Here is a 27,149-nt window from a genome sequence, read left to right as displayed (position 1 = left end):
AGCAAACACAGCATCAGAGAACGTAACAGCAAGCACAATAAACACTTCTCTATAACCTATGTGGATTCTAGGCACTAAACACTGCACACACATTAACTCACGCAACCCCACCTACAATCTTCTGAGTACGTGCCGTTTTACCTTCATTTTATAGTCGGGAAGTTAAGGCTCAGAGAAGTTAAGCAACTTGCCGAGTTGTAACGGGCAGGTAGCAAGCAGAACTGAAACGTGTCTGAGGCAACCTGGTACGAAGTATACAAACACAAGGACTTGGATCTACAGGTTACAGTTGTGGCACAGCAAAGAGAGCGGCATTTGTAAGACACCTTACTTCCACATACACACCAGAATTTCTTCTGGAATGATAGTAAGATATCCAAGTGAACGAACAAACTGGGTCACTGCCCCAAAACCACCTGCTTTAAATAACAGGAGTGTAATTTTTTTTTTTTTAACAAGGAATTATCTAAATAGAAAAACTGGAAAGTTAAGAAGCCAAGCTTAAAAAAAAAAAAAGATTATTTACAAATTATTTCACTTGGGAGCTACTTTAAAATTCCTTAAACACCACCATGGATAACAGTAAGAACTTAATTGGTAAAAAGTACTGTATGTGAATTATGAAAGTACTGTGAAATGACGATTTTCTTATATGTGTGTAGGGACCAGAGGATTGAGATCAACTGAAAAAAAAAAAATGGTTGGAAAGCCAGGAAAGGTTACTCAAGAAAGAGTAAATGTTATTGTTTGTGACTTTTCAATAATCTAAGAGTAGTATTTTTTTTAAGATAAATTCAGCAAAATGGAAAAAAAATATAGTGCAGGCAACAGTATGAGTGATTACTAGTATTAATTATCACTTGCTGAGTACCTAGCATGTTCCAGGCAGTATGTTAAAGATTTTACATTTCCCATTTAATTTCAGAAAATGTGTATTATCCACAAAGAAAGGAGTGGGGGCAGTGCTAAACAATGTTAAGTGACTTGTCTAAGCTCACAGAGACAGTAAGTGGGCAAGCTGAAGCTGGTTGGTGCCCCCCCACAAAGCCACGGGTCTTGTAGACAGAATAATATATGAGCAACGTTGTAAGAATTCCTCATTACTGTACACAGCTTGACTTCAGTAAGCTACATTACAATATATAAGTGATTAAAGAAAACATTTGGATGTCCGTAAAAGTTGTTTAAATCATGTGGGTTTGTAATGAACAATATTTTTAAGGACGTACCTGAACACCAAAACATCTTAAATTGCTATAATTTCTCAATCTAAGTATTTCTGCTTCTGCTCGAACTATGGTTTCTGCGCAGGCAGAGGCAGAGGACTAGGGAGTATGGGGACAAGGGACAGAAAACGCGAACGTGAAGAACCACAGTGCTGGGAGCCTGAACTCTGCTGACGGAGATTGTGCACCAAAGTAAGTAAGAATAAAAAAAGGCGGATCTCTATACCTCACCTAGTATTGATTTATTTGCCCCAGTTCAGGGTCCTAATTCCTTTCTTTTTCAGATAAAAAATGAAAATTTCAGATGAATCCCTACATACTTGCTAATATCTCAGGTCAATGAGAAATTTCAAGTAGAATAATCAGACAGGCAGATATGTTCCTAATTCTGCTTCTGCATCTTCTTGTCTTTTGATTAGGAATGTCAGTAATCGACAACATTCACAGTAAAGCTGAAAGATTCTAGACGTGAACAAAAGCGAACCATCTACTATGCTCACCATCTTATCCTCACAGCTGCCTGGGGTCTGGTGCACAGCTTACTTTCTACAACTTTTCTTAAGTTACCATACCATAGCTTGATTAGAAAATATTTCTAAGAGCCTCACAGAAAAGTCACAGAAATAATAGAGCTTCCATATACCCTTCATCCAGCTTCCCCTAATGTTGACATCTTATGTGACCATAGTATCAAGATCAGTAGAGCAGACTAAAATAGAAAATATTACTAAAATAAGCCCGATAGGATTTCATCATTTATACTGTCTAAAGGTACCCAATTTTTAACAACGGCTTTTTTAAAATTAACATTATTTCTACCATTCAGTAGGATATTATAGGGAATCCAGAATACCTAGTGGTATCACTACAAAACAGAATCTTCATTTCCCATCAGTCCTCACTCAGTGCTCAAGGCCGACTGAAGAAGAACAGCATGATGTAATCTGGTTCCCACCCCCGCCACCCCATACTTAACCCCCAGGATAATAGCCAATAGGCCTGAGGATCCATTCAAAGGATAGAAAGCAAACACTAGGCCCAATACTATGAAATGGCTGCAAGTCCACGCTTGGGTCAGGTGTTTTCTATTAAAGTATAGCATGAAGACAAGGCTTTGTTTTTCACTTCAAAAGATCCACCCAAATGTACAGTATTGTCCTCTGAATGAGTAACAAATTGAAAATAAGTGTTTTGGCTTTAGTGTAGGAAAACTCAGTTTGGGACTTCAGCTGTTGTATTCAAAAGTAGTTATGCTGCTTCCAATTTTGCAAGATTATGAAACTTTACCAAATGCTTTCTGTGGTACAAGGACAGGAATGTGAACAGAATCATCTGCTCGATTCCAAATTGATAATAGGAGACGGTAATTTACTTAACACATGAGAAGAGATAATCCTCCGTGTAGGCCTTAGTGCTGTCAATCCATCACCGGAACTTTCTAACTCAGGAGAGACACTCAACTGCTCTCCAGACAGTAGTTGACAGAGCTGCTGTGTAGTTTTTGCACATGCACTTGAAAAAACGAAGCGCCGGCTGCTTAAAGTGTTGTTTTTCAATTAAATGAATTATCTCTCTGTGCAGTACTCATATACTAACATGTCTTAAAGAGAGATTTCCAAAGCGAAGTTTTGACCCAAAAAAATGGACAGAACGAAGACCTCAGTTAAGCTTTCCCTTTTGCCAGACCATGGCTCTAGTGATATCAGCAAGTGGCTAAGAGGCTAGAATGGGTTTCTCCTACAGAACTAGTTTTCATAACGGCAGGTGGCTTTCCCTACCTGACAATCAGCGATCATTTACATACACAGGCTAATGGTAGTTATAACGGCAGCTGGATTGAAAGCATTCTGAGATGTGTCAAAAGCACCAACTTTGTGTGGGTTGATATGTTGTGTGCCTAAGCTGTGGTTGGTTGAGATATTAAGGTACTTGCCTTCTTCTTGATGAGTCAGGTGGTGAAGATATTAAGGATTTATAAGAAAGGGGCGCCAGGGTGGCTCAGTCGGTCACACATCTTCCTGCAGCTCAGGTCATGATCTCAGGACCCTGGGACTGAACCCCACGTCGGGCTCTGTGCTCAGCAGGAGTCTTCTTCTCCCTTTTCCTCTGCCCCTCCCCCAGCCTGTGCACACTCTCTCTAGCTTTCTCGCTCTCAAATATATAAACTCTTTAAGAATTTGTTAAAAAAAAAAGGGGGGGGGGCATCTGGGTGGCCTGGTTGTTAAGCATCTGCCTTGGGCTCAGGTCATGATCCCAGGGTCCTGGGATCGAGCTCCACATCAGGCTCCCTGCTCAGTGGGGAGCCTGCATCTCCCTCTCCAGTTCCCCCTGCTTATCTTCCCTCTCTCTGTCAGCATTCTTAACAATCCTCTAGAGTGCACTGCATGCTTCTGTTCAATATTCAGATGATACAAAAACTGTACTACTCTTACAGGGAATTTTATCGTTTCCTTCCAAAATATGCCTATTGCCTCCCTAAAGTTCAGTAAGAGTAAACCCGCATGTTATAGCTGTGAACATCCTTCTAAAAGAAACTAATTATAAATCACCCAGTTAACGTATACGGTTATCCAAATTTGCACTGAACTTGAAAAAGAAGGCATGCTAACCTTCAAACAATTAGTGAATTGTTATAAACACCTGCTGAGTAAAAGACAGACCAGTAAAACATAGAAACGTAAATATGAATGACCAGAAGACAAAGTGCCTCCCCCAGTGAGCAAGGAGCCGCAAGAAATGAAACACAGACACATGGGACAACGTGGTCTGGCCGCACGCACCACGGGTTCCCCGTGCTCACCGAGCTGACTCCCGGAGCGAATGCTATGCAATCCCTGCCCAAGGACAGAGCCAGAGACGCTGGGAGAGTCAGTCTTAAAAATACGGCAGCCAGTGTTTTTAAGCTTTACGCTATCAAGTTAATGAATCAACACAACTTGCAGAAATGCCTAAATAAGCAGATCCGATGTAACAGGACCTCAACTTTTTACCAGCCATTGAGCTCACGAAACAGCAAACACGTTACTGAGGACATCATGTGTTATGTGCACGGCTACATGTAAAATGGCTCAGAGCATCAACTCAGCATTCAGACTGCCTGGATTCAAAACCCTGGCTGTCTCCTCTAGTACTGAAAACACCTGTGGCCTTGGGCAAGATGCTCCAACTCTTCCTCAGTTTCCACACCTACAAAATGTAGACAGTAACAGCACCTGTCTCAGAACTATCATGAAGATGAAGAGGAAATAATCCGTGGGAAGTGGTCAGCATGGCACCCGGCATCCTGTAACTCTTAGCAATTCAGTCCTATGGTTGCTTTTATTACTAGAGTTACAATCACTAACAATGTTACATGGTGAAAGAGTGCTGGACAGGAAGCCAAGACTCGGACAGCCAGATGAAAGACAACGTCTCCACACCCCCTCTTTGTTCAGTGGGGGTGACCCCAGGGCCTCCCACTCTGGGTTGTGCATGATGTGGGTGAGACGGCTGGCGGACGGGATCCGCTCAGCACCAACGGGGGGTCTTTTCTAAGGCTTCAGGTGATACAAGGGCACAACTAAAGACACTGTTAAAATGCCAGGGAGGGAATAAACAGGTGCTATAATTACTCAGGAGGGACGGAGAGAAGAGACCTTCGAAGAGGGTTGGAAAGGGCATGTTCCTCTGCAGTGACACGTGGTCTAAGGCCTCGGGAAGGAGGAGCTGGCCATGAGCTAGAATGAAAGTTAACAAGAAAAGGCATTTTCATCACTCCTCTTCACCTCTCTATTCCCAGACCCTAGAAAATGCCCGGCACGCAGCAGGCACATGACTGAGTAGTGCTCAGTATGACAGTGTTAGAGGGAATGAATCCCGAGTATTCCTGGCAGAGGGCACAACTGACGTGAGGGTCCTGGTTAGGCAAGCACCACCCTCGCGTGTCCGCAGAGAACCAAAGGGAGGCAGCAGGGCTGTGCGAGGAGGCGGTATGGGCTGGAGCGCACTGGGTGCGCGGTAGGGGATAAGATGGGAGAGAGAGAGGGGGGACCAGGGGACAGAGGACTGTATCAGCCACAGTTTAAATGCTAGGTCTTTTTCTTTTTTCAAACAGATGCCACCAAAGGGTTTTGCAGGCAGTGGTACTATCTGATTTATTTCATTAAAAGAGTACTCTGGCTGCTGTCAAGAGAGGATATTTTAGGGAAGAAAGAATGGAAGCAGAGAGACCTTGTGAGCAGCCAAAGTCAATGTGCCAACTGACACAGGAGGTGCGTCAGAGGCTTCTATGGCAGCAGCGGACTTGCATACAGGCTGGGTCATGCTGAGGGGCCAAGGAGAACCGTGGAGTAACCGTAGCTTTCTACTTTAGCAAGCAACAGATACCTGCGCTAGTTACGGAGACAGCGACCACAAGGAAGGAACAGGCTGGGGAGAAGGAGAATAAAAGCCAAGAGTTCTGTCCGAACTGGATGGCCTGAGACACCTTGAGCAAGAATGTCAACTAGGAAGCTGGTCGCACGAGGCTGTGACTTGGAGGAGGTGGTCTGTGACAGAGCCATAAATGTGCAAGTCACCTGCAAGAAGACAGTATCCAAAGCCAAGGGGACAAGATGAAATAATAAGTGATGGGTCTTTGTCGGGTAAAAACAATGTAATTGATCATGCTTCTCTTCTGGTTGGGCTGCCAGAAAGTTCAAACACAACATAATTTTCAGAGGGAAATTATCGTCTTATTAGAGATTCTGGATATGATAATCTACCCCTTTTACTTTTCTTTTTCTTTATGGTGTCTAGTCTTCTTTTGTGCAAACTCTCAGTCTACGTACTGTGAGAAAGGAGAACCAGAAGAAATGAGGCAGTACAGTGACGTGACTGGGGGAGTCAGGGAGACTGGCTCCCATATTATCTTGAGAAGTCTCCAATTACAGACCCAAGCCCTTAACGTTATCTGGCACTCTGTGCCTCTCTCAAAGACTCCAAGCTCCTCAAAAGCATGAACCCTCTTACTCATCCTTGCATTGCTGTGAAGGGACTAACGTCCAGCTCAGGAGTATGCAGGCACTTCATGGGGTGTTCCCAACGTCTGTCACAGATCTGTAAATGCAGGGGCTGAGGCCTTGTTCCAGTCCTCAAAAGCTGAGGTCTAAATTGTTTTAAAGATAGCACAGTGTGCAATTAAACACCAATAAGCAATGCACACAAATGTGAGGTAAGATAGGGTAAAGCTTCAGGGCCTGGATTGGAAGACTTCAAGGAAGGAAAAAAAAACCAAACCCAAAACTGCACTGGCTTTGGAAGACGCACAGTGTTTGCCCATGTGGAAGCACACCTCAGAAAGCAGCCAAGGAACAGAGGCAGTGAGAAACCCATTCTGGCTGGAGGAAAAGAATTTTGAAAAAGTATGGAGAGGGGGAAGGGAGCTGGAAAAAACAGTGAAGGATGCAGTGTGGACATGCCCCTTCAGGAAGTTATACATTTCCGAGATCTTCAAAGAGATGTTTACGGAAGAGCACACAAATTCAATGTGTAGAATGGATAGGAAAGTAGAGAAACTGTCAGGACTTAGTTTAGGCTCAAGTTAATAAGAATCTGATAAAAAGGAGGCCACAGGTTCCAAAAAGTCAGAGTCCACCAAAACTTGGTGAGTGGTGTGATATGTACAGAGAGAAAGAGATCATGAGATGATTATTCAGGACTTGAGACCCACTGGGTCAGATTAGTAGTGTAATTAACAGAAACAGTGGCAGCAGGAGGAAGCAATTTCAGAAAAAGATAATACCTTTAATGGTAGGCAGAGTAAGTTTCAGAGGACAGTGGCCATTCTCTGTATCCAGGTTCCCCCTTCCCCTTGTAGCATAATGTGTACGCAACCTGCTCAAGCTTTTTTGGAGAAAAATCGTCCGAAGTAGCATTCTCACATAAACATAACAGAGAAGTTCTTCCACATGCTACAATCTATGGCTGCAAAAGCCAACTTGAATGGATAAAATCATAAACAAAAATAAAAGAGGTGGTCACAATGGTCTACTTCTACAAAGCATCTTGAGTTCACATTTAGATGTTTAAACAAAAAACCACTATGTGAAAAGATGCTCAGCCTTGCTGAGCTGTAAGATAACTGCAAATTAAGACCACAGTGAGATACCAGAACACAATTATTAGAATGGCTAACAACGTTTCTTTAATCTAATGACCTAACAAACGATGACACGGCAGCAGAGCGCCTGGAACACACTGCTGCAGAAGTGGACAACCACTTCGGAAAACAGCCTGACAACTAAATTTACTAACTTGCTAATTAAACTTATACTTTCCCTATGACCTCACTCCCAGGTACCTACCCAAGAGAAACAAACACACGTCCCCATACAAATACGTATATACAAATATATAGCAGCTTTATTCATAATCATCAAAAACTGGAAACTCAAACGTGTATCAAGTAGTGAAGGGATAAATTAACTGTAGTACTTCCATATAATGGGATACTACTCGGTGACAAAAAGGAACAAACTACTGGTGCAGGCAAAAGTATGAATGAATCTCATAAGCATATTAAGTGAAATAAGCCAGGCACAAAATGCTATATGGCATACAATTCTATTTACATGATATTCTGGAAAAGAGAAAACTGTAAATAGTCTGTATTTTGGTAATGGTGGTGGTCAAAACTCATAAAAATGTACAATCACAAAGGGTGAACGTTCCTGTATCAACATTACTCAATATACCTGACTTAAAAACAAAAAACAAAAAACTACAGCATGCTGCTGCCACTGTTTCTGTTAATCACACTATACTAATCTGACCCGGTGGGTTTCAAGTCTTGAATGATCAAAAAACAAAAAAATGACAGCATTTTAGCATACTCAAAGCCGACTGTTAAAATGTAATATTATCTATGATTGCTCTGAAAAGTTCTAGATATTTCTTAACTAGCTAGAATGCTTCAAATGTCCTTAATGATGAAAAGAAGCAAACCTCATGCTTTTCCCTCTTCGGGCCTCAAAACATTCCTGTGCAAAGATAGAGCGTAAAGATGTTAGCGAGTGTGCAGAAGCTGCGTGAATGCTGGTTATTGAGACGCTAATAAAGCAAGTCTTGTTTGCTGGACAGCTGTTGGCTCCATTGTTCTTTGGTCACACACAGAAAAGGAAAGCTGTTATGCTCATGGAATGTGACCTTCTCATTGGAGAGCTGTTACATCATGCTCAAAAACACTGCCCAAGACATCCATCTTCACCATGCACCACCAAGAAAATGGTGAAAACAAAAACAATGAAAGACCCAAGAAACTATATGTAAGGTCTATTGATAAAATAAGCTGTGTTACTTAATATTTAAAGTCAGATCAGTTGTGAGAAATATTTATTGATATAGAATATTCCAGAGTTTCTTTTTTATGAATAATGTTTTGTCTCATCTTATTATCCTTAGCATATAAACTCCTAGTGCAAATATTTTTTTTAACTTTTCAAAAGACATTTTGTATGACCAGGATTTGATTACTAATTCCATACAATTATGAAAGTAATTACCTTTTGTATTATCAAATGCCTACCTAGGCACTTTGCCATTTTGCAGTTTGGTCATTTATATACCATTTCCACTCGGACAGGGTTTTCAGCTCTTTTGACCAGTATGCACAGCGACCCACACATGTTACATCACAACCCTGTACAGAGATGCATGTGCACATGTGCGAGCAATGCTGAGGTTTTACAAAATAAGACTTATCCTGACCACGTAAGATGTTCTCTCTTATTTTCATTCATATTGGTCTTTAAAATGCTGCCAAATAACCACACAATCCATATCATGACCCACCATTTTCAAAACCATTGCCGCAGAGGATTTAAAAAAAGAAAAACATTTCATCATGTTTTAAACACAGGCTTTTAAAAATTAATTTAATCATCTGTTTTGAAACAAATGAGTGACCTTCCCTGAGGCTGACTCACAGTCATCACACTCTGTTCCCCCTGGGGAATCCCACGCTTGGCTGGCGTGAGCAGCAGACATGGAAGGGGCGCCGCAGCAGCCAGCCCCTACAGGTGGGTGGGGGAGCCCTGGGCAAGTACAGGCTTACAAACACTGGGGGGCCTTGCTTTCTTTCCGTTCGCACACGTTGCTATTCCTTAACCTCTATACCCCCGTGCACACACACACACAGAATGAAATACAATTCAACCAGGAAGAAAAAGAGTTGCAGGAGAGAAGAAAGTAGGTTTTTCCTTAACATCCGTGGACTTCAGTCATGCCTGCTGTGCTTCGTTTCCAGTACCCTCGGTATCAGAACAAGTTTAAAAGACTGAATTGGCATGTAAATCACAAGCAGAAAGTATTTTTAACTATCAACAATTTTGAGTTTTTAAACTGTTAGTCAATATTATATTCTGCTAATCCACATTGAAAATGGTGGGCATTTATAATAATCAGAGAGAAATTTTACATGAAGACTGAAACTTACTTTTAAGGATTCCCACAAGGGAAACTGGACCAATGAGAAAGGAATCTGAAAAGAAAAGAAAAAAGAAATCAAATAAATTAGGTAGGAAAGACCAGAGTGTGCCTACGACTACTATCATGAACCTATAATTACTATTTAGAAACCTTAGTTCATTGTGACTTTATGTATGTAATAAAGCTAACATTAAATTTATAGGTACGGTAGACATAGTTTTCAAAAAGAAAAAAAGCGGCAACTGCCTGTAGACTTCTATGAACTCTCTGAGCCCAAGAGACATAAAATGATGGCGTAAATCCCTTTTGAAACAAAAAGAGAAGCACGATACAGAGATCTGGCTATCAAAATGACAAAATAAATATTTCCTATCACAAGCCATAAAGACTAAAGACTTGACATTTTTCTGCTGATGAGCTAGAGCTGTCTGCTCCTTAGGAGGCCAAGTGTTAAGAGTTTGAAACAGAAACAGGGAGACAGAGGGAGATGGAGGGGGAGAGGGAAGCAGAAGGATCAGGGTGAGGGAGGAGGAGCCAGTGGAGGGAACAGAAGGGGGAGAGAAGGAGCGGAAGGGAAGGAGAGAGGAGAAGGGAGAGCAGGGGAGCCACAAGGGAGAAAGAAGGGGGAGAGAGGGGAGAAGGACGGAGAGGAGAGGGAAAGGGAAGGAGTGGGGGAGGGGAGCAGTAGAAGAGTAAGGAAGACTTAGAAAGGGAGGCACGGGGAGGGGAGGGAGCAGGCAGGAAAGAGAACAGAGGAGACACCTAGAAGAGGCTGAGAAACGGGGACAGAGGTACAGAAGAGCCGGTGCAGCAGCGTGTGTGAGGAGTGCAAGAGCGCAAGCGGGCCAGTCGGGTCCCCAGGGTAAGCTGGGAGAGGAGTCGTCTGTAGTGGCAAAGGGGATGCTAAGGACCCTGAGCACACTGGGGCAGAGTATCTGCAGGCAGCTGGTTAACAGAAGAGCGAGAACTACCAAACCGTTCTCATGCATCGGGCCCTGTGCTAATGAGCACTTCCGGAGCTTTATTCCATGCCTCTCCAGCGCCCTGTAGGACAGTAAGGTATGATCACTATCCCCACGTTACAGATGAAGCCAAGGTGCGGGGACAGGGTGTAAAAGACACCCGATGAAGCCCGGACAACCGGACTTCAGGGCCTGTCTACTACTCTACCGAGAAGACACCTAAGTGCATTTATCTGTACATAAATTCACCCCCAGTAGACTCTATTGGCTTTCTGGGACATCTTCTAAAATTTGAATACAGAACCGCAACCGCACCTCCCTATTTCCCAAGACAAAATACCCGAACTCTAGTCAATGTCACCCACTCGCCTCTGTGACAGCCAGTCCTTGGCCAAAAGGGCCGTGCGGGTCATGCTGCTCTGGGCAGGGAAAAAAGTATTTTTAACTTTTTAACTGGCCTGTTCTCTGTGTTCAGCTCAGCTGCAGGGGAGAGTAAAACCCAGACTCTGAATGGTATCGACGTGCACAAGTGTGTAAGTGCTTGAAGTGTGTGTGCGCTAGAGACCACAATTTGGAAGGCATTAATGGACAGTCACACGAACCAAGGGCATTAAATTACTTCCGAAGCATCTATACTGAATCACAAATTAGAAGTCTAGCACCATCTGTCTTAGTCTGCTGGAGCGAATGATGGTCCTGAGCTTGAGAGGGGACACAGAAAAAAAAAATCTGTCTTCCCTTCAGGCAGGAAATGGCAGGAAGAGAAAAAAAATCAATGGCAATAGTCTAGTCTAGGCTGACAAAGGAGAGTCTCAGAGAAGTCTATGGTTTGCTGTCTTCACAGTAGGCAGCGCCCTACCCTATATGCAAAATTCCACAAGAAGAGTGAAATTTAGTGTTTTTGTCACCAAAATGTGAAAGCTTCTGACAGAGTCCATTCTGAAACTAAAGTTCAATTAAATTAACTATCTATACCCCCCAAACTGACAGTATAATAGTTTTCTAAACTTCAAAAAAAAATACACATATATATGTATGTGTGTATGTGTGTGTATATATATATATATATATGGTATATAATAACACATCCAAGAGGACTAACAGGTACTAGGATTATAGATGACTTTGATTTTCTTTGTACTCTCCCCTCCTAGATGTAAATTCATCACATTTTAACAAGAACATAAATATTTCATATTTATAAGATGAAAAAAGGCCTTATACCTTATTGTAATGGTCTGTGGTAGCTTTCCTTACTTCGTGATTAAAATAACCAGAGGTGCCTGAGTGGCTCAGTCGGTTAAGCATCCGACTCTTGGTTTCAGCTCTGGTCACGATTTCAGGGTCCTAGGATCCAGCCCCACATCAGGGTCCTCACTCAGCAGGGAGTCTACTTGAGATTTTTCTCTCTCTCTCTCCCTCTGCCCCACCGCACCCACCCCTGGTGGCATGCACTCTCTCTGTCTGTCTCAAATAAATAAATCTTTAAATATAAATAAATATAATAAATATAAATATAAATAACCTGTAAAATATTATCTGCACTTTTTTTAGTACTTAATGATATTGGATTTTGAAACCCATAGATGAACATTTTGCCCATTTTCCTCTATTAAAAGCTATTCATTAAACTGTTCCTTCAAATTTAAAGAAGTGATTTAAAAATCACACAGTTGAAATGGCCAAACTATTCTATAGGGTATTTATCTTAAAAAGTGAGCCGACAATAAATCCCAGCTTTACTCTCTAAAACAAGATTAACTGACAGTCTAAGGTAATTAAATGCACTGTAAATGCTCGAAATAATTAAATTTATTTCTGGTTTCTGGTAGTGAAATATCCCTCATAAGATAAACTCCTGACGTGTAAAATTTTTCAAATATTCCTCAAGTCAAAATCCTATTGAATGCTTTCTGTCATTTACAAGACGAAGAAACAATAATGAAAATGTGTTCCACACATGTGGAAGGAGCACTGCCAGCAAGTATGGCTCCACAGCTTAAACAAACACTTCTCCCAACTTCCACAGAACATGGGCCTGTCAAAGAGCTAGCTCCCGCCCCGTGTCTGGTTTGGAGTTACATAACAGTGATGTTTCTTCAAAACGCGGAATTTTAAACCCCAAACAGATGTAAGCTGTTATTCTAAAATGTTTTATAGATGAAGAAAATGAATAGCAGTACTCAGAGGTCTTATATTCCAAAACACAACACACTCCTTTTATTGCACCCAAAGTTACAAAATGGCTCACTGTTGTGACCTTTTTAATGCCTCCATTTAAGATGTTTTGTTTGAATAAGGTTGTTACGACCCAGGGCACTAATAAGTGAGCAGCAGTAAACCCAGCTACCATCAAAGAGGCAGATGCAGAAGGGGAAAAACCTGCTAAAATTCAACATGGATTCCACTTAGTAATAAACACAGCAATAATGCTGTACAAGGGTGCATGTGAGGATTCCATGCATACTAGATAAAATTAATATAGGTGTGGCGAAAAAGGGAATGACGTGCTGGGCATTACTAATGAAATAAAGAATTTACAAAATTACATTATGAACATGCTTTACCTCTCTAACTACTGGACCCGACTCATCACTGAAGCCAATCAATGCTTTTAACCCAGTGATCTTAAAACAAGTGCCTGTAACCTTAACGGTTCTTAAAAAATAATGAAGTGATTTATAACAAACAAAGGGGATATAAAGATATGATTTCTAAGGCATCACTTATCTGTAAAATTCTATTTTTCAATGGAAAAATCACATTAGAATACCAACACTTTAAAAATAAGACTTGATTAGAAGCCGCAATGAATACACTACCATGAATGCTCTAGAAAGCATAAGAACAAGAAAATGTATTTTAAAAGCTGTGAAATCTATTGTACCTTGGCAGAAATAACCCCAAATTCCCTAGCAATAAGACCAAAACACAAACAAATAAAACAGAAACTTTTTGCTAAGACCTCAAATAAGAAAGGGTTTAAAGTACAGCATGGGATTGGTAGGCCTGCCATGGCCCAAGAACTGGCCTGTTCCAATTTTCAAGGGATCCTACAAGTGACCCATGGAGAGGTCCCCTTTTTGTTGCATTACACAGTGTCAAAACTCCTGTGATTCATTTAGGGTTTTCCACTTCAGTGCTGCATTGGTAACAAAACCGTTCTCCTCTTAAACACGCTGTGCCTTTTCCCATTCAATCCCAGGGTTAACAAAGGACAAATCAAGTTGAAGACCTAAAAACCTGGTGCTCCTAAGTGACTATTGTTCCAAAATTCAAAATTTAACAAAACAAGTGAGAGCCATTCAAATCTGGTCTGCTAGCATTTGACAGAACAGAAAAGAATTCCAACAGTCAATATATACTGATTTTCAATCGAACAAATGATGCATTTATACACACTGTATTTGGAGAACAGAACGTCTATCTAATAAAGGAAATTAACATAAAAGTAGGGAAAATGTACAGTGAATTATTCCTTATGTTTATAAGAGATATTAAAAAATCCTAAAATATCTTTTTTTTAAAAAAAAGCACAAAATAGACAAAAGAGTATCAAAATCTAATACAGAAAAGGAGATGTGTGTAAGTGTTTTGACTCTTAAGCAAATCTTTTAGAACCCAGCCAGGAGCTCTAAGGATATCACCAATCACTAATTCGATGTGCTAGGCACAGCAAGTCCTCAATAAATGTTAGCACTGAAGGTAATGATTTGATTTTCTCTCTCTGCATTCTATAGAATCATCAGAGGAATTGTGTCTGGGTGGAAGGCACTCCCAGGACATCAATGTACATATGAGTAAGCCAGTCACACAGCACCATGATACAGTGAAGATAAGAGCAATGTCAAAGTAATCCATGGTCCACTATACATCTAAAGTCCTAAAAACAAGTTTCACTGTTTTTACAAAGTGAAAAGCATATATATTTGATGCTACTCCTGAAAAAAAATCTCATGAAGATAAGAACACAAGGGAACTTCCTTGATCTGGGATAAAGGACTCCTGAAAAATCCATAGCTAATACTATTCTTCTGGGTGAAAGACTGAATGTTTTCCTCTTAAGATCATTAACAAAGCAAAGATGCTCACTTCCATTCAACACTATACTGGAGTGCAATCAGTGCAATCAGGCACAAAAACAAACAAACAAAAAGGACAAAAAGCATAAAAACTGGAAAGAAGTTGTCCTTATTCACAAATGACAATTATTAGCCATGCTGAAAATTCTAAAGAAACTTAAGGAATCAATATATGAAAAATATCAATAAAATTCCTAATTACTAGCAGCAAATTAGTGAAAAACAAATGCTTTAAAAAAAAATCTGCTTAAAGGTGAATTAAAATTCAACTTAGGAAAAAATTTAACCAAAGATTTATAGGAATAATGTACTAAAAGTGACCAAACAGGGGCACCTGGGTGGCTCAGTGGGTTAAGCACCTGACTCTTGATTCTGGCTCAGGTCATGATCTCAGGGTTATGAGATCGAGTCCCACTTCAGGGTCCACATTCAGCAGGAGTTGGCTTGAGATTCTCTCTCTCCCTCTGCCCCCACCCACTGCCCATACTGCCCCTCTCTCTAAATAATAAAATCTTAAAAAAAAAAAAAAAAAGGTTCAGAATATTTTTTTTTAAAACTCCTATAGCTCAACATCAACAAAAACCTATTTTTTTTAATGGGCAAAGGACCTGACTAGACATTTCTGATGAAAAGATATATAAATAGCCCACAACCATAGGAAAAGATGTTCAGTATTACTAATCATTAGAAATGCAAATCAAAACCGCAATGAAGTATCACCTCATATCCAGTAGGAGATTTAAAAAGAAAGAAAGAAAGAAAGAAAGAAAGAAAGAAAGACAGACAGACAGATGTACGGACAAGGATATGGAGAAAATTGAAATCTTTGCACACTGTTATTGGGAATGTACAATGATGCAGCCATTTGGAAAACAACAGAGAGTTCCTCAAGAATTAAAAAACAGAATTATCGGGGCGCCTGGGTGGCTCAGTGGGTTAAGCCACTGCCTTCGGCTCAGGTCATGATCTCAGGGTCCTGGGATCGAGTCCCGCATCGGGCTCTCTGCTCAGTAGGGAGCCTGCTTCCTCCTCTCTCTCTGCCTGCCTCTCTGCCTACTTGTGATCTCTCTCTGTCAAATAAATAAATAAAATCTTAAAAAAAAAAAAAGATTATTCTTAAAAACAAAAACAAAAACAGAATTATCATATATGATCCAGCAATTCCACTTCTGGGTATATACCCAAAATGACTGAAAGTGAGGTCTGAGAGAGGGATTTGTACATTCCAGTTCACAGCAGCAATGAAGCAAACTAAGCATCCATCAATGAATAGATAAAGAAAATGTGGTGTGTGTGTGTGCATGTGTATTTTTAAGCCTTAAAAAAAGAAGGAAATTCTGACAAACGCTACAGAATGGATGAGCCTTGGGGACATTGTGAAATAAGCCAGTCACAAAATGACAAATACTAGCTGATTCCACTTAGGTGAAGAAGCTAGAGTAGTGAAATTCACAGAAACAGAAAGCAGAAAGAGACAGGGAGAATAAGGAGATGGAGAGGTCTTGTTTGAGAAGTACACAGTTTCAGTTCTGCAAGATGAAAAGTTTTGGAGACCAGTGGCAAAACAGTGTGAAAATACTTCACACAACTGAACTATATACCTACAAATGTTTAAGATGATAAATGTTACATGTATTTTACCAAATTAAACTTTTTTAAAACTTTTTAAAGGTACTACTATTAATGAAAGGCAAGCCATGGTGAAAGAAAATATTCACAAAATATATCTGACAAAGGACTTCTATTCACAATATAGAACTTCCAAACCTTATTAACTAAAGAAAGTGGGGGAAAGAATCCAATTTTAAAAATGCACAGAAGACTTGCACAAGCTCTTCACACAGAAATATATACACAAATTTCTAACATAAGCAAATGAAAAGATATTCAACATCATTCGTCATCAGGGGAATGTTAATTAAAACACATTGAGAAAAAAGGCTGATGATTCCCCAAAAAGCTAAACACAGAATTACCATATGACGCAGCATTCCATTCCTAGGTATAGAGAGGCAAAATAACTCAACTCTGGAACTCGAACAGATACCTGCATACCAATCTTCAGATATCTGCATACCAATCTTCACTGCAGCATCATTCACAATAACCAAACAATCCAAGTGTCCATCAAGAAATAAACCGAAAAATAAAATGGGTGTTACCCATACAATGGGGTATTACTGTGCAATAAAAAGGACTAAAGTTCTGACACAGGCTACAACACGGGTGAACCATGAAAAGATCATAGTAGGTGAAATAAGCCAGACACAAAAGGACAAATAATGTATCATCCCACTTCTATGAAATATCTAAAATCGGCAAATTCATAGAGACAGAAACTAAATTAGGGGTTACCAGGGTCTGGGGGGAGAGGGCAGCAGGGAGTTCTTACTCAGTGAGTACAGAGTTTCTGTCTGGGGTGATGAAAACATCTTGGAACCAGGCAACGGAGAGAGTTGCACTAGCGTGTGAATGATACTGAAGTGCACACGTAATGTGATTAAAGTGACAAGTGTTCTGTTTGGCCTACTTTATTTTTAAGATTTTATTTATTCATTCGACAGAGAGTGAGAGAGGGAACACAAGCAGGGGGAGTGGGAGAGGGGGAAGCAGGCTTCCCTTCAAGCAGGGAGTCTAATGCAGGGCTTGATCCCAGGACCCCGGGATCACGACCTGAGCCGAAGGCAGACACTTAACGACCGAGCCACTCAGGCGCCCCTGTTTTGTCTACTTTAGGACAATTTAAAAAATATTTTTCAAAATGCACACAACGACAAGCCACTGTACAATCAGTAATAAGTTGAAATCAGAAAGACTGACAAAACCAAATAAGGGTAAGGATGTATAGCAATCACAACACTGTGTTGCTGGTAGGAACTTAAAATAGGACAATCACTTCCAAAGGGATTTGCTACATTGTTGTTTGATCCAGAAATTCCATCCCTAGGTATCTATCCTAGAGCAATGACAGTATAGATCCACAATAAAAGTGCCATGAAGGTCAGCGCAGCTTTAATCACAACAGTTACTGTCCATCAACAAAAGAAAGGCTATATGTAGTGTGGTACAGTCATAGAGTAGAGTACTGGCAATAAAGGGGAAAGAACAACTGACACTTGCTATGATGTTAATGTCCCTCACACCTGGTCTGCTCAGCAAAAGAAGTCAGACATAAAGAGTTCATACTGTATCGTTGTTTTTAGATAAAGTTCTAAGAAAAGGCAAGCCTAACCCAGGTGGGCGGGCAGACTGGGATGGAATACTAGAGCACATTCTAGGGTATGGAAATACTCAGTAGCATAATAGTGATGTGGGTTACATGAGTATATCCACCTCTCCAATAAATAAATAAAATCTTAAAAAAAAAAAAGTTTTCCATTTAGTGCAACAAAGTTAAAAAAACCTTTTTTTAAAAAAGATTTTATTTATTTGACAGAGAGAGAGATCACAAGTAGGTAGAGAGGCAGGCAGAGAGAGGAGGAAGCAGGCTCCCTGCTGAGCAGAGAGCCCAACGTGGGGCTCAATCCCAGGACCCTGGGATTATGACCTGGGCTGAAGGCAGAGGCTTAACCCACTGAGCTGCTGAGATGCCCCCACAAAAAACTATCTTTACATAAACACACACACACATATACATACAGATACATATATACTGACTGATTCCTTCACTGATGCAATTTATTTTTATTGGCTTCTTTAATGAACTGTGAGGATCACCCCACAATTCCTACCAGGATCACTTAGCATTAGTGTGATTCTTACTAATGAAACCTGAACTTCTCGGTTGTGTAAGAAGCAAAGGAATAAGTTCCTTTTCAGTTCTTCAGAGTCATTTCCAATATGTTAAGCTGTGTTGATTTAAGCCTTCTAAGAAAACAGCCGAGAATAGTTGAGGGAGGTGCTTAAGACTAAGAAATTTCACAACCAGAATTCCTGTCAAGATGTTAGAACTCTGGCACAGGGTCAGGAAACAGATGTTTTCGGTTGGAATTTGCATGCAACTTTAATCCCTTACAAAACATAATCAGGTTGTTCTTCAGATTTTTTTCTGTGGCTGAGAACAGCGTTCGCATGTATAGTCGCTAGGCTTTCCCGCCTGTGACTCCGTCCCTCCCTTTCAGCCAGCCTGGCTTAGCTCTTAGCTCAGAAAGCAAAAAAGGAAAAAGTTGTAAGCAACCCCTCAAGCACTCCTACAAGAGAAGGCAGATTATTTTATTATTCTACCAGCTGTCCTCGTTAACTGAGGCACATGCTTATTTATCCGGGTCTTCCTCATATCCGAAGCAATCTGTTTTTTAGCAATAAAGATGTTCTAATTGATGGTTTCCCAAACTCTAAAAAAATACAAATAAAATAAATAGATAAAATGTAAAAGACCAGCCAAGAGCAATAAACCTCTCACCTAATATTTTAATCATCTGTTCAGCTATATCCTTTGGGCATCTATGCAGAATTACAACTGGAAAGAATGATAACAAAATAAAAATGGGTTTGCATTGTGGTTAGGCTGCATGGGTGGCTCCCTCACTCCCTTGCTCCCTCTCCCACCTACCTACCTTCCTCTCTTGGGGACCCCCCACTCAGGCTCCCCAGAATAATGCAGTAGGAGTAAACGCATATTTGAAAGCAGACCCATGAACATAAAATGACAACAAGGAGGCTGAGCAGCAGTGTGGCACTGACTAGTTTACAAAATGGTCCGAAGAGAGGAGGAGGGGCTGCGGAGCCAAAGAGAAGAGGAAGGTAGCTTGCTACGGCGGGAAGGGAGAGGTAGGTCTACCTTTCTCCTTACCGCATCCCTGTGCTTGGCAGACCAGGGGGGTCAGTAACTATTTATCACATGAGTTACTGGAGGAAAAGCAAAGGAATGGAAGAGAAGGTAGGCAGAAAGGCTTGCAGCAGAATTAGAGTAAAATCAGCTCAATAAATGGTTCAATAAATACTCTTTCCTTTTATCACTACTGATTTACAAATATTTGTTCGAACAATGTGCTAAGAGCAGATCGATAAGGGGAAAAAAGTGGTATCAATCAGATGCGAAAGACATAAAATACAAAAGCAGATCCCATTAGTTTCGTCTGCTAGTTAAATCAAAAGTCAGATAAACGCATATATACGCATATATACACAGGAAATAAAAAGCTTCGCATAGCCACTCTACAAATGTACCTCCAGTGAATTCTTATTGACTTCCAACAGAAAATAGCATTTGAGCCCAAGTAGTAAGAACTAGAAATCATCTACACTGTACAATTAAAGAGAAGCCATGCTTCCAGAAGAGTAATTCTGGGTGGAGTTTAAGGCATCATAATAAACTGCGACAAGGCACTGCCCCCAGTTTTCTGGTTTCCTTATTCTCAGTTCTGTTACATGTGCAGTGTCCTGTAACTGTGAACACTCCCCACAGGTAGTTTGTGTCTGACCACAACCACAATACCATTTTATGCATGTGAGCCAATTAAGAGAACTAGGAGAGACAGGAAATAAACCACAGGGTCTGATACAGACTTTTTAAAATGATGGATAAAAATAAATATTCCCTAATGAAAGGAGAAACAAGAAACTTGGCCAGATTTTACCCACTAACTGTGATGCATTACCAAAACGACCCTCACACCCCAGTGGCATACATCAAACTTGTTTCTTCCATTCACATCACTTGACAGCTACAGGTTGGCTATGGCTGCCTTGAGGCTGTGGCTTTTGCTCCATGTGCCTTTTGATTCTAAGACCTGATCAGAAGGAACCACAACTCGGACATGCCACTCTCAAGGCAAAAGGTAGAAACTGAGAGGAAGTTGTTATACCTCTGATTCAGAGCTAGAATACATCACTTCCACATCAGCTCCACTGATTTAAACAAATCATAGTACCAAGCCTGACTATGGGACAGGGAGACACTGCAAATCATTCAACCCTCTTACAAGGAAAACAGCAAAAACGGAGAACTATAATTTATCCACATTACCTTCCAACTTCCATGTCTAATGCTTTTCTCTTTACTGTTGGTTAAGTCCAGGCCAAAGCATACATCCAAAGCCATTAAGTGAATGACAGAATAAAAATAAAGGCCAAAAAAGATTCCAGGAAGATGATGACGTGAACATAATACCCCTATTGCCCATGTGTAACACACACTACCATTTTCAATCCCTTTGCTGCAATAGATAAAGGCCTGATAAGATTGCTGGAGATTGCTAAATGGAATTGAAGACTTAGGAGGAAACTGGAATGTGTGACTTTAATTTTTCTAGGAGCTGGATGAGTACCCAGAGTCAAGCCTCTTGGAACCTTGAAACGACAACTGTAAACTAATGGTTCTAGAAAAAGCCAGGTCTGTGGAGATCTGATGACCCCTGGGTGGGGGACAGATCTCCTGAATTATCTGAGACCAAGACCAGAACCGGGCCTTTAGGAGCTGACAAGGAAAACAGGACAAACCTAACAAGGTTGAGCATCTGGAAAGACCATTACCAGCCAGGACAAAGGGAGCAAACCCACAACTAAAAAGAGCTGTTTGAAGAGTAAGAGGCCAATAATGGTCAGAAAAAATAATAAGCTAACTGATGGAGACTTAACTGCAACAGAGAGAAGCCTTCCTCCATCTAAAAGCACAATTTTCCAAATAAACCATACAGCAGATTAAAGGAAAGAAAGAATGGATCATGGCAAAAGTCCAAATCTGTGATCTGAAAGATCAAATGGAAAAAATAGCTCAAAGCAACAAAAGAGAAATCATGATAGAAGAGATAAGAGACTTGGAGGACAGAACTAATGAGATGAACAGCAGTTCCAGCAGAAAAAGATGAACAGATAGTAGTGAGGCAATAATAAAATAAATAACAGAAGAGATTTTGCTTGGCCCAAAGAAAGACCTCAATCTGCAGATTAAAAGAGCTCATTTTATTCTAGACACAAGCCAAGGCATAACTTAGTAAATGCCTGAACTCTGTAAGAAAAAAATTTATAAGCCTGCAGGTGGAAAGAACATATTCCTTACAGAAGGAAAAGCTCAGACAGCTACCAGAATTTCCCACCTGCAAAATCAGAAGCTAGAGCAATGATTCTAAAAACTACTGAGAGAAAAATGGATACCAAACCCTATACCTGGCACCTGTCAGGAAATGGTGCAGATACTCAAAAATGTGCAGGAAAAAAGTAAAGGAAAAGGTAACCCTTAATGGAATAGAAACGTACAGTAGAAATTCCAAAGAAAGAAAAAAAAAGAAGAAAGGAAAAAAAGAAATCCAAAAAAACTGAAAAAAAAAAAAAAAAAAAAGCAAAAATAAGAAAAGGGTAAGGAACAGCAAGTTAAAATACATAATAAATGAAGCAAGTTAAAAGAAAAACTGTTTATACAACAGGTGAAGAAAGTAAATTATGCCATTAAAAGAAAGATCTAGCTATATTCTGGTAAAAGAAATACTCTGTTTAAAATAAAACACAATGATACAGAAATGTTTAAAATAACAGGACAGACAAAAAACTAGGTTTAAAGATTAAAATGAAGAAATGGGATTTTTTTTTGTAAACAATAAGTAAAGGGCACTTGGTTGGCTCAGAGGGTTGAGTGTCCGACTCTTGGTTTTGGCTCTGGTCATGATTTCAGGGTCATGAGACCAAGCCCCATGTGGGGTTCCAGGCTTAGCAGGGAGTCTGCTTGAGATTCTCACTCTCCCTCTCATTTTGCCCCTCCCCGGATCTCTCTCTAAAATAAAAATAAATAAATAAATCCTCTTTAAAAATGCCCAGAAATAAAGTTGACAAGAGGGGCATATGACCTATAACATATAAAGAAAACTAAAAAATTCCATCAGAAGACATCAAACAAGATCTGAAAAAAAAAAATGCAGAAACTACACTGCATTCTTGACAGTTCTCTCAAGCTTAATATATACTTTAATTCTTTCTATTATAAAGCTGTCTTTTTAAAAGCTGTATATTGACCTTAACAATTATACAGAAGGATAAATGCCCATGCATAGCCAAAATTTGTTTTTGCCATGAATATTTTTAAAAACAAGAGCAATAACTTTCAATATGTGTCAGAATTTAACTTATGAAAAGATGGGGAACGTTGCTAGCATAATATACTACAGACAAATAGAAGAAAATAGAACCCTGTCTTACTCCAAGCACAAAAAGTAAATACCACGCAGATTAAATGTTAAATAATCTGTCTTGTTAATAACCTGCCAGGGGAGGTAAGTAGGGCGATGGAGTAACTGGTGATGGGCATTCAGAAGGCACTTGATGGAATGAGCACTGGGTATTATAGGCAACTGATGAAATCACTAAATTCTACCCCTGAAACTAATAATATACTATATGTTAACTAAATTGAACTTGAATTAAAAAATAATAAGCTGCCAGAAAATCTTAGAGAACATATGTACATTATACAACAGAGATCTTAAGCCCAGAAGCTATAAATGAGAAGACACATTTACTACATGAAAAAACTAAACATTTCTAAAGCAAATAATGCAAAAAGGAAAAGAAGAGATAATAAATTTGGAGAAAATATTTCCAATATACGAGAGAGGTTTAACAGTTACAAGTACAAAGACCCCTTATTAACGGACAAGATGAGTATCTGGGGATGAGGTGGCGAGGCAAAGGACAGAAAGGGGGCAAATTTACAGAAAAGCAATTCCCAGTAGCCACTGTTGTCAACAAATAAGTCCCACCCAAACTCTGTCAATGCCAAGTGAACTACAAAGGAAGTACTAGTTAACATCAGTAAGAACAGCAAAACAGATACGACCTGTTCTATTGTAGACAGGAATGCAAGGAAAAGGGTCCTCTCAGACACTGCTGGTGGACGGGTGAATTGCTAGCTTTTAAAGAATGTTATATAATCTAGAAACACCTATTTTAAAAACATATCAGATACAGCAAACCCACTCTAAGAAATTTATTGTACAGAAATAAAACATTTCTGTATAGGGAGGTTTACTACAAAACTATTCATATCGGCTGACATTTAGAAGCAAAGTATATATACATTAATAGGGAAAGAGTTAGGTACATTAAAACAATCCTCTACCACAGAATAGTAAATGCAGTCACTTAAAAGAATGAATTAGAATGAATTAGAACTGTAACAGCTGACATGAAGAGACTTCTCTAGATATTAAAACAGAAGAACGAAACAAGGAATAATACGGATCACATAAGCCACCTTTTACAAAGCACAAAACAAAGACTGTATTTGGATACAATTATGATAGTGTGGGAGCAAAAGTATACACACACACACACACACACACGTCTTAGATGTCAGAAAAATAGTATGCTAACATCATTAGCCATCAGGGAAATTCAAACCAAAACCACATTGCAATACCACCTTACACCAGTTAGAATGGCCAAAATTAACAAGACAGGAAACAACAAGTGTTGGAGAGGATGTGGATAAAGGGGAACCCTCTTACACTGTTGGTGGGAATGCAAGTTGGTGCAGCCACTTTGGAAAACAGTGTGGAGATTCCTTAAGAAATTAAAAATAGAGCTTCCCACCACCCAGCAATTGTACTACTGGGTATTTACCCCGAAGATACAGATATAGTGAAAAGAAGGGCCATCTGTACCCCAATGTTTATAGCAGCAATGACCATAATCGCCAAACTGTGGAAAGAGTCAGGGACTCTTCAACAGACAAATGGAAAAAGAAGATATGGTCCATATATACAATGGAGCCTCCATCAGAAAGGATGAATACCCAACTTTTGTATCAACACGGACAGGACTGGGGGAGGTTATGCTGAGTGAAATAAGTCAAGCAAAGAGAGTCAATTATCATATGGTTTCATCTATTTGTGGAGCATAAGGAATAACACGAAGAGCATAGGGAGAAGGAAAGGAAAAGTGAATTGGGGTAAATCAGAGTGGGAGACGAAGCATGGGAGACTGTGGACTCTGAAGTGGGGTGGAGGCGGATGGGTGAGCCTCATGTATTAAGGAGGGCACATATTACATGGAACATTGGGTGTGGTACATAAACAATGAATCTTGGAACACTGAAAAAATAAAATTTAATTTTAAAAGGTGAAGCACAGTTTAAAAAAAAAAAAAGAAAAATAGTATTTTAATTGAATATAATAATAAAAAGCAGAGAGAGAGAGAGAGGCATTCACAACCAGAGGAGATGACCAGAACTCTCAAAACTGTCACGGTCAGCAAAAACAAAAAAAAATGTCTGAAAAAGTATCAACCTAGAAGAGCCTACAGACACAGGACAACTAAATGTAATGTGATATCCTGGATGGGATCCTGGAAGAGAGAAAAGACATTAGGTAAAAACTAAAGAAACCTGAATAAACTATAGATTTTAGTTCATTACAAGGTATCAATACTGGTTCCTCAATTGTGATAAACATATCATACTGAGTATGATATTAATAACAGAGAGAGTACGGTACAGAGAATATGGTATCTCTGTATTATTTTGTATTATAATTCTATAAATCTAAAACTATTCTAAAAAATACAGTTTAGGGGTGCCTGGGTGGCTTAATCAGTCCCAACTCTAGATCTAGGCTCAGGTCATCATCTCAGGGTGTGAGATAGAGTCCTGCATCAGCAACACTCAGCAGGGATCCTGCTTCTCTTTCTCTCTCTCTCTCTCTCTCCCAGACCCCATCTCTCCCTCTGGCCCTCCTGCTCATGCTCTCACATGCTTTCATTTTCTCTCTCAAATAAATAAATAAATGCTTTAAATAAAGTTTATTAGAAAATAAATAGTACTAAACTAAGCTTTTTTAAAAATAAGACAAATTATCCCTAGAGTGCCATAAGTGGACATCATTTGGGCACCCCCAAATGATTCAATTGTGTTGTAAATTACAACTCCATAATTACACTAAAAATCACTGCTTTGTACACTTAAAAGGAAGAATTATAATGGTATATAAGCTATACCTTGACAAAGCTACTAATAAAAAAAAATCCTTGCATAAAAGAAATTAAAGAGTATGAAGATATAAAGGTTATTAAAATTTTACTTGCATTTTAGAGTGTAATAGTAACCACAGAGGAAAAAAAAAATCTGTATTTTTTTTCTTCTCAAAGAATAAAGATGAACCCTCTGAAACACATGTTAAAGCCCATATGCCTAGAATCAGACTTTTACTGCCCCTGTGGAAAACATCCTTCAATGATAAAGGATATTATTTGATAATTCTATTTCACATTGTAATTATAACATTTTTAAAAAGATTTATTTATTTGAGAGAGAAAACAAAAGTGGGGGGAGGGGCAGAGATAGAGGGAGACAGAGAATCTCAGGCAGACTCCCCGCTGACTACAGAGCCCAATGTGCGACTCAATCTCATGACTCTGAAATCATGACCTGAGCTGAAATCAAGAGTTAGATCCTTACCAAATGTGCCACCCAGGTGTCCCCATGATAACTTTTTTAAAAATTAACATATAATGTATTATTTGTTTCAGGGGTACAGGTCTGTGAATCACCAGGCTTACACATTTCACAGCACTCACCACAGCACATACCCTCCCCCAGTGTCCATAACCCAGCCACCCTATCCCAACCCCTCCACCCCCCAGCAAGTTTTTGCACAGCAAAGGAAAGAGTCAACAAAACCAAAAGACAACTGACAGAATGGGAGAAGATATTCACAAATGATATATCAAATAAAGGGCTAGTATCCAGAACCTATAAAGAATTTATCAAACTCAACACCCAAAGAACAAATAATCCAATCAAGAAATGGGCAGAGGTCATGAACAGACATTTCTGCAAAGAAGACATCCAAATGGCCAACAGACACATGAAAAAATGCTCCACATCACTTGGCATCAGGGAAATACAAATCAAAACCACAGTGAGATACCACCTCATACCAGTCAGAATGGCTAAAATTAACAAGTTAGGAAACCACAGGTGTTGGCGAGGATGCAGAGAAAGGGGAACCCTCCTACACTGTTGGTGGGAATACAAGCTGGTGCAGCCACTCTGGAAAACAGTATGGAGATTCCTTGAAAAGTTGAAAATAGAGCTACCCTATGACCAATCACACTATTGGGCATTTACTCTAAAGATACAAAAGTAGGGATCCAAAGGGGCATATGCACCAGAATGTTTATAGCAGCAACATCCACAATAGCCAAACTATGGAAAGAACCTAGATGTCCATCAATAGATGAATGGATAAAGAAAATGAGGTATATATACACAATGGAATACTATGCAGCCATCAAAGAGGGGAAATCTTGTCATTTGCAATGACGTGGATGGAACTAGAGGGTATTATGCTTAGAGAAATAAGTCAATTAGAGAAAGACAAGAATCATATGATCTCTCTGGTATGAGGAATTTGAGAGGCAGGGTGGAGGGCTGTGGGGTGTAGGAAGGGAAAAAATGAAACAAGATGGGATCGAGAAGGAGACAAACCATAAGAGACTCTTAATCC

General features: G+C 39.8%; 1 protein-coding gene across 2 annotated transcripts in view; it reads right to left on the bottom strand.

The window, feature by feature from the left end:
• The window catches only part of SLC25A26 (solute carrier family 25 member 26), a 122,567-nt gene that overhangs the window by 16,246 nt on the left and 79,172 nt on the right, over window positions 1-27,149 (bottom strand). For both annotated transcript variants that reach the window (XM_059161458.1, XM_059161459.1), the window contains one exon: window positions 9,679-9,723. In XM_059161458.1, coding sequence (XP_059017441.1) covers window positions 9,679-9,723 — 45 coding nt within the window. The remainder of the gene's footprint in view (window positions 1-9,678; window positions 9,724-27,149) is intronic.

This window comes from Mustela lutreola, chromosome 2, assembly GCF_030435805.1.
Source record: "Mustela lutreola isolate mMusLut2 chromosome 2, mMusLut2.pri, whole genome shotgun sequence".
NCBI lineage: Eukaryota > Metazoa > Chordata > Mammalia > Carnivora > Mustelidae > Mustela > Mustela lutreola.
The sequence above is the reverse complement of the archived record's forward strand: the minus strand, read 5'-3'. Positions and strand labels throughout refer to the sequence as shown.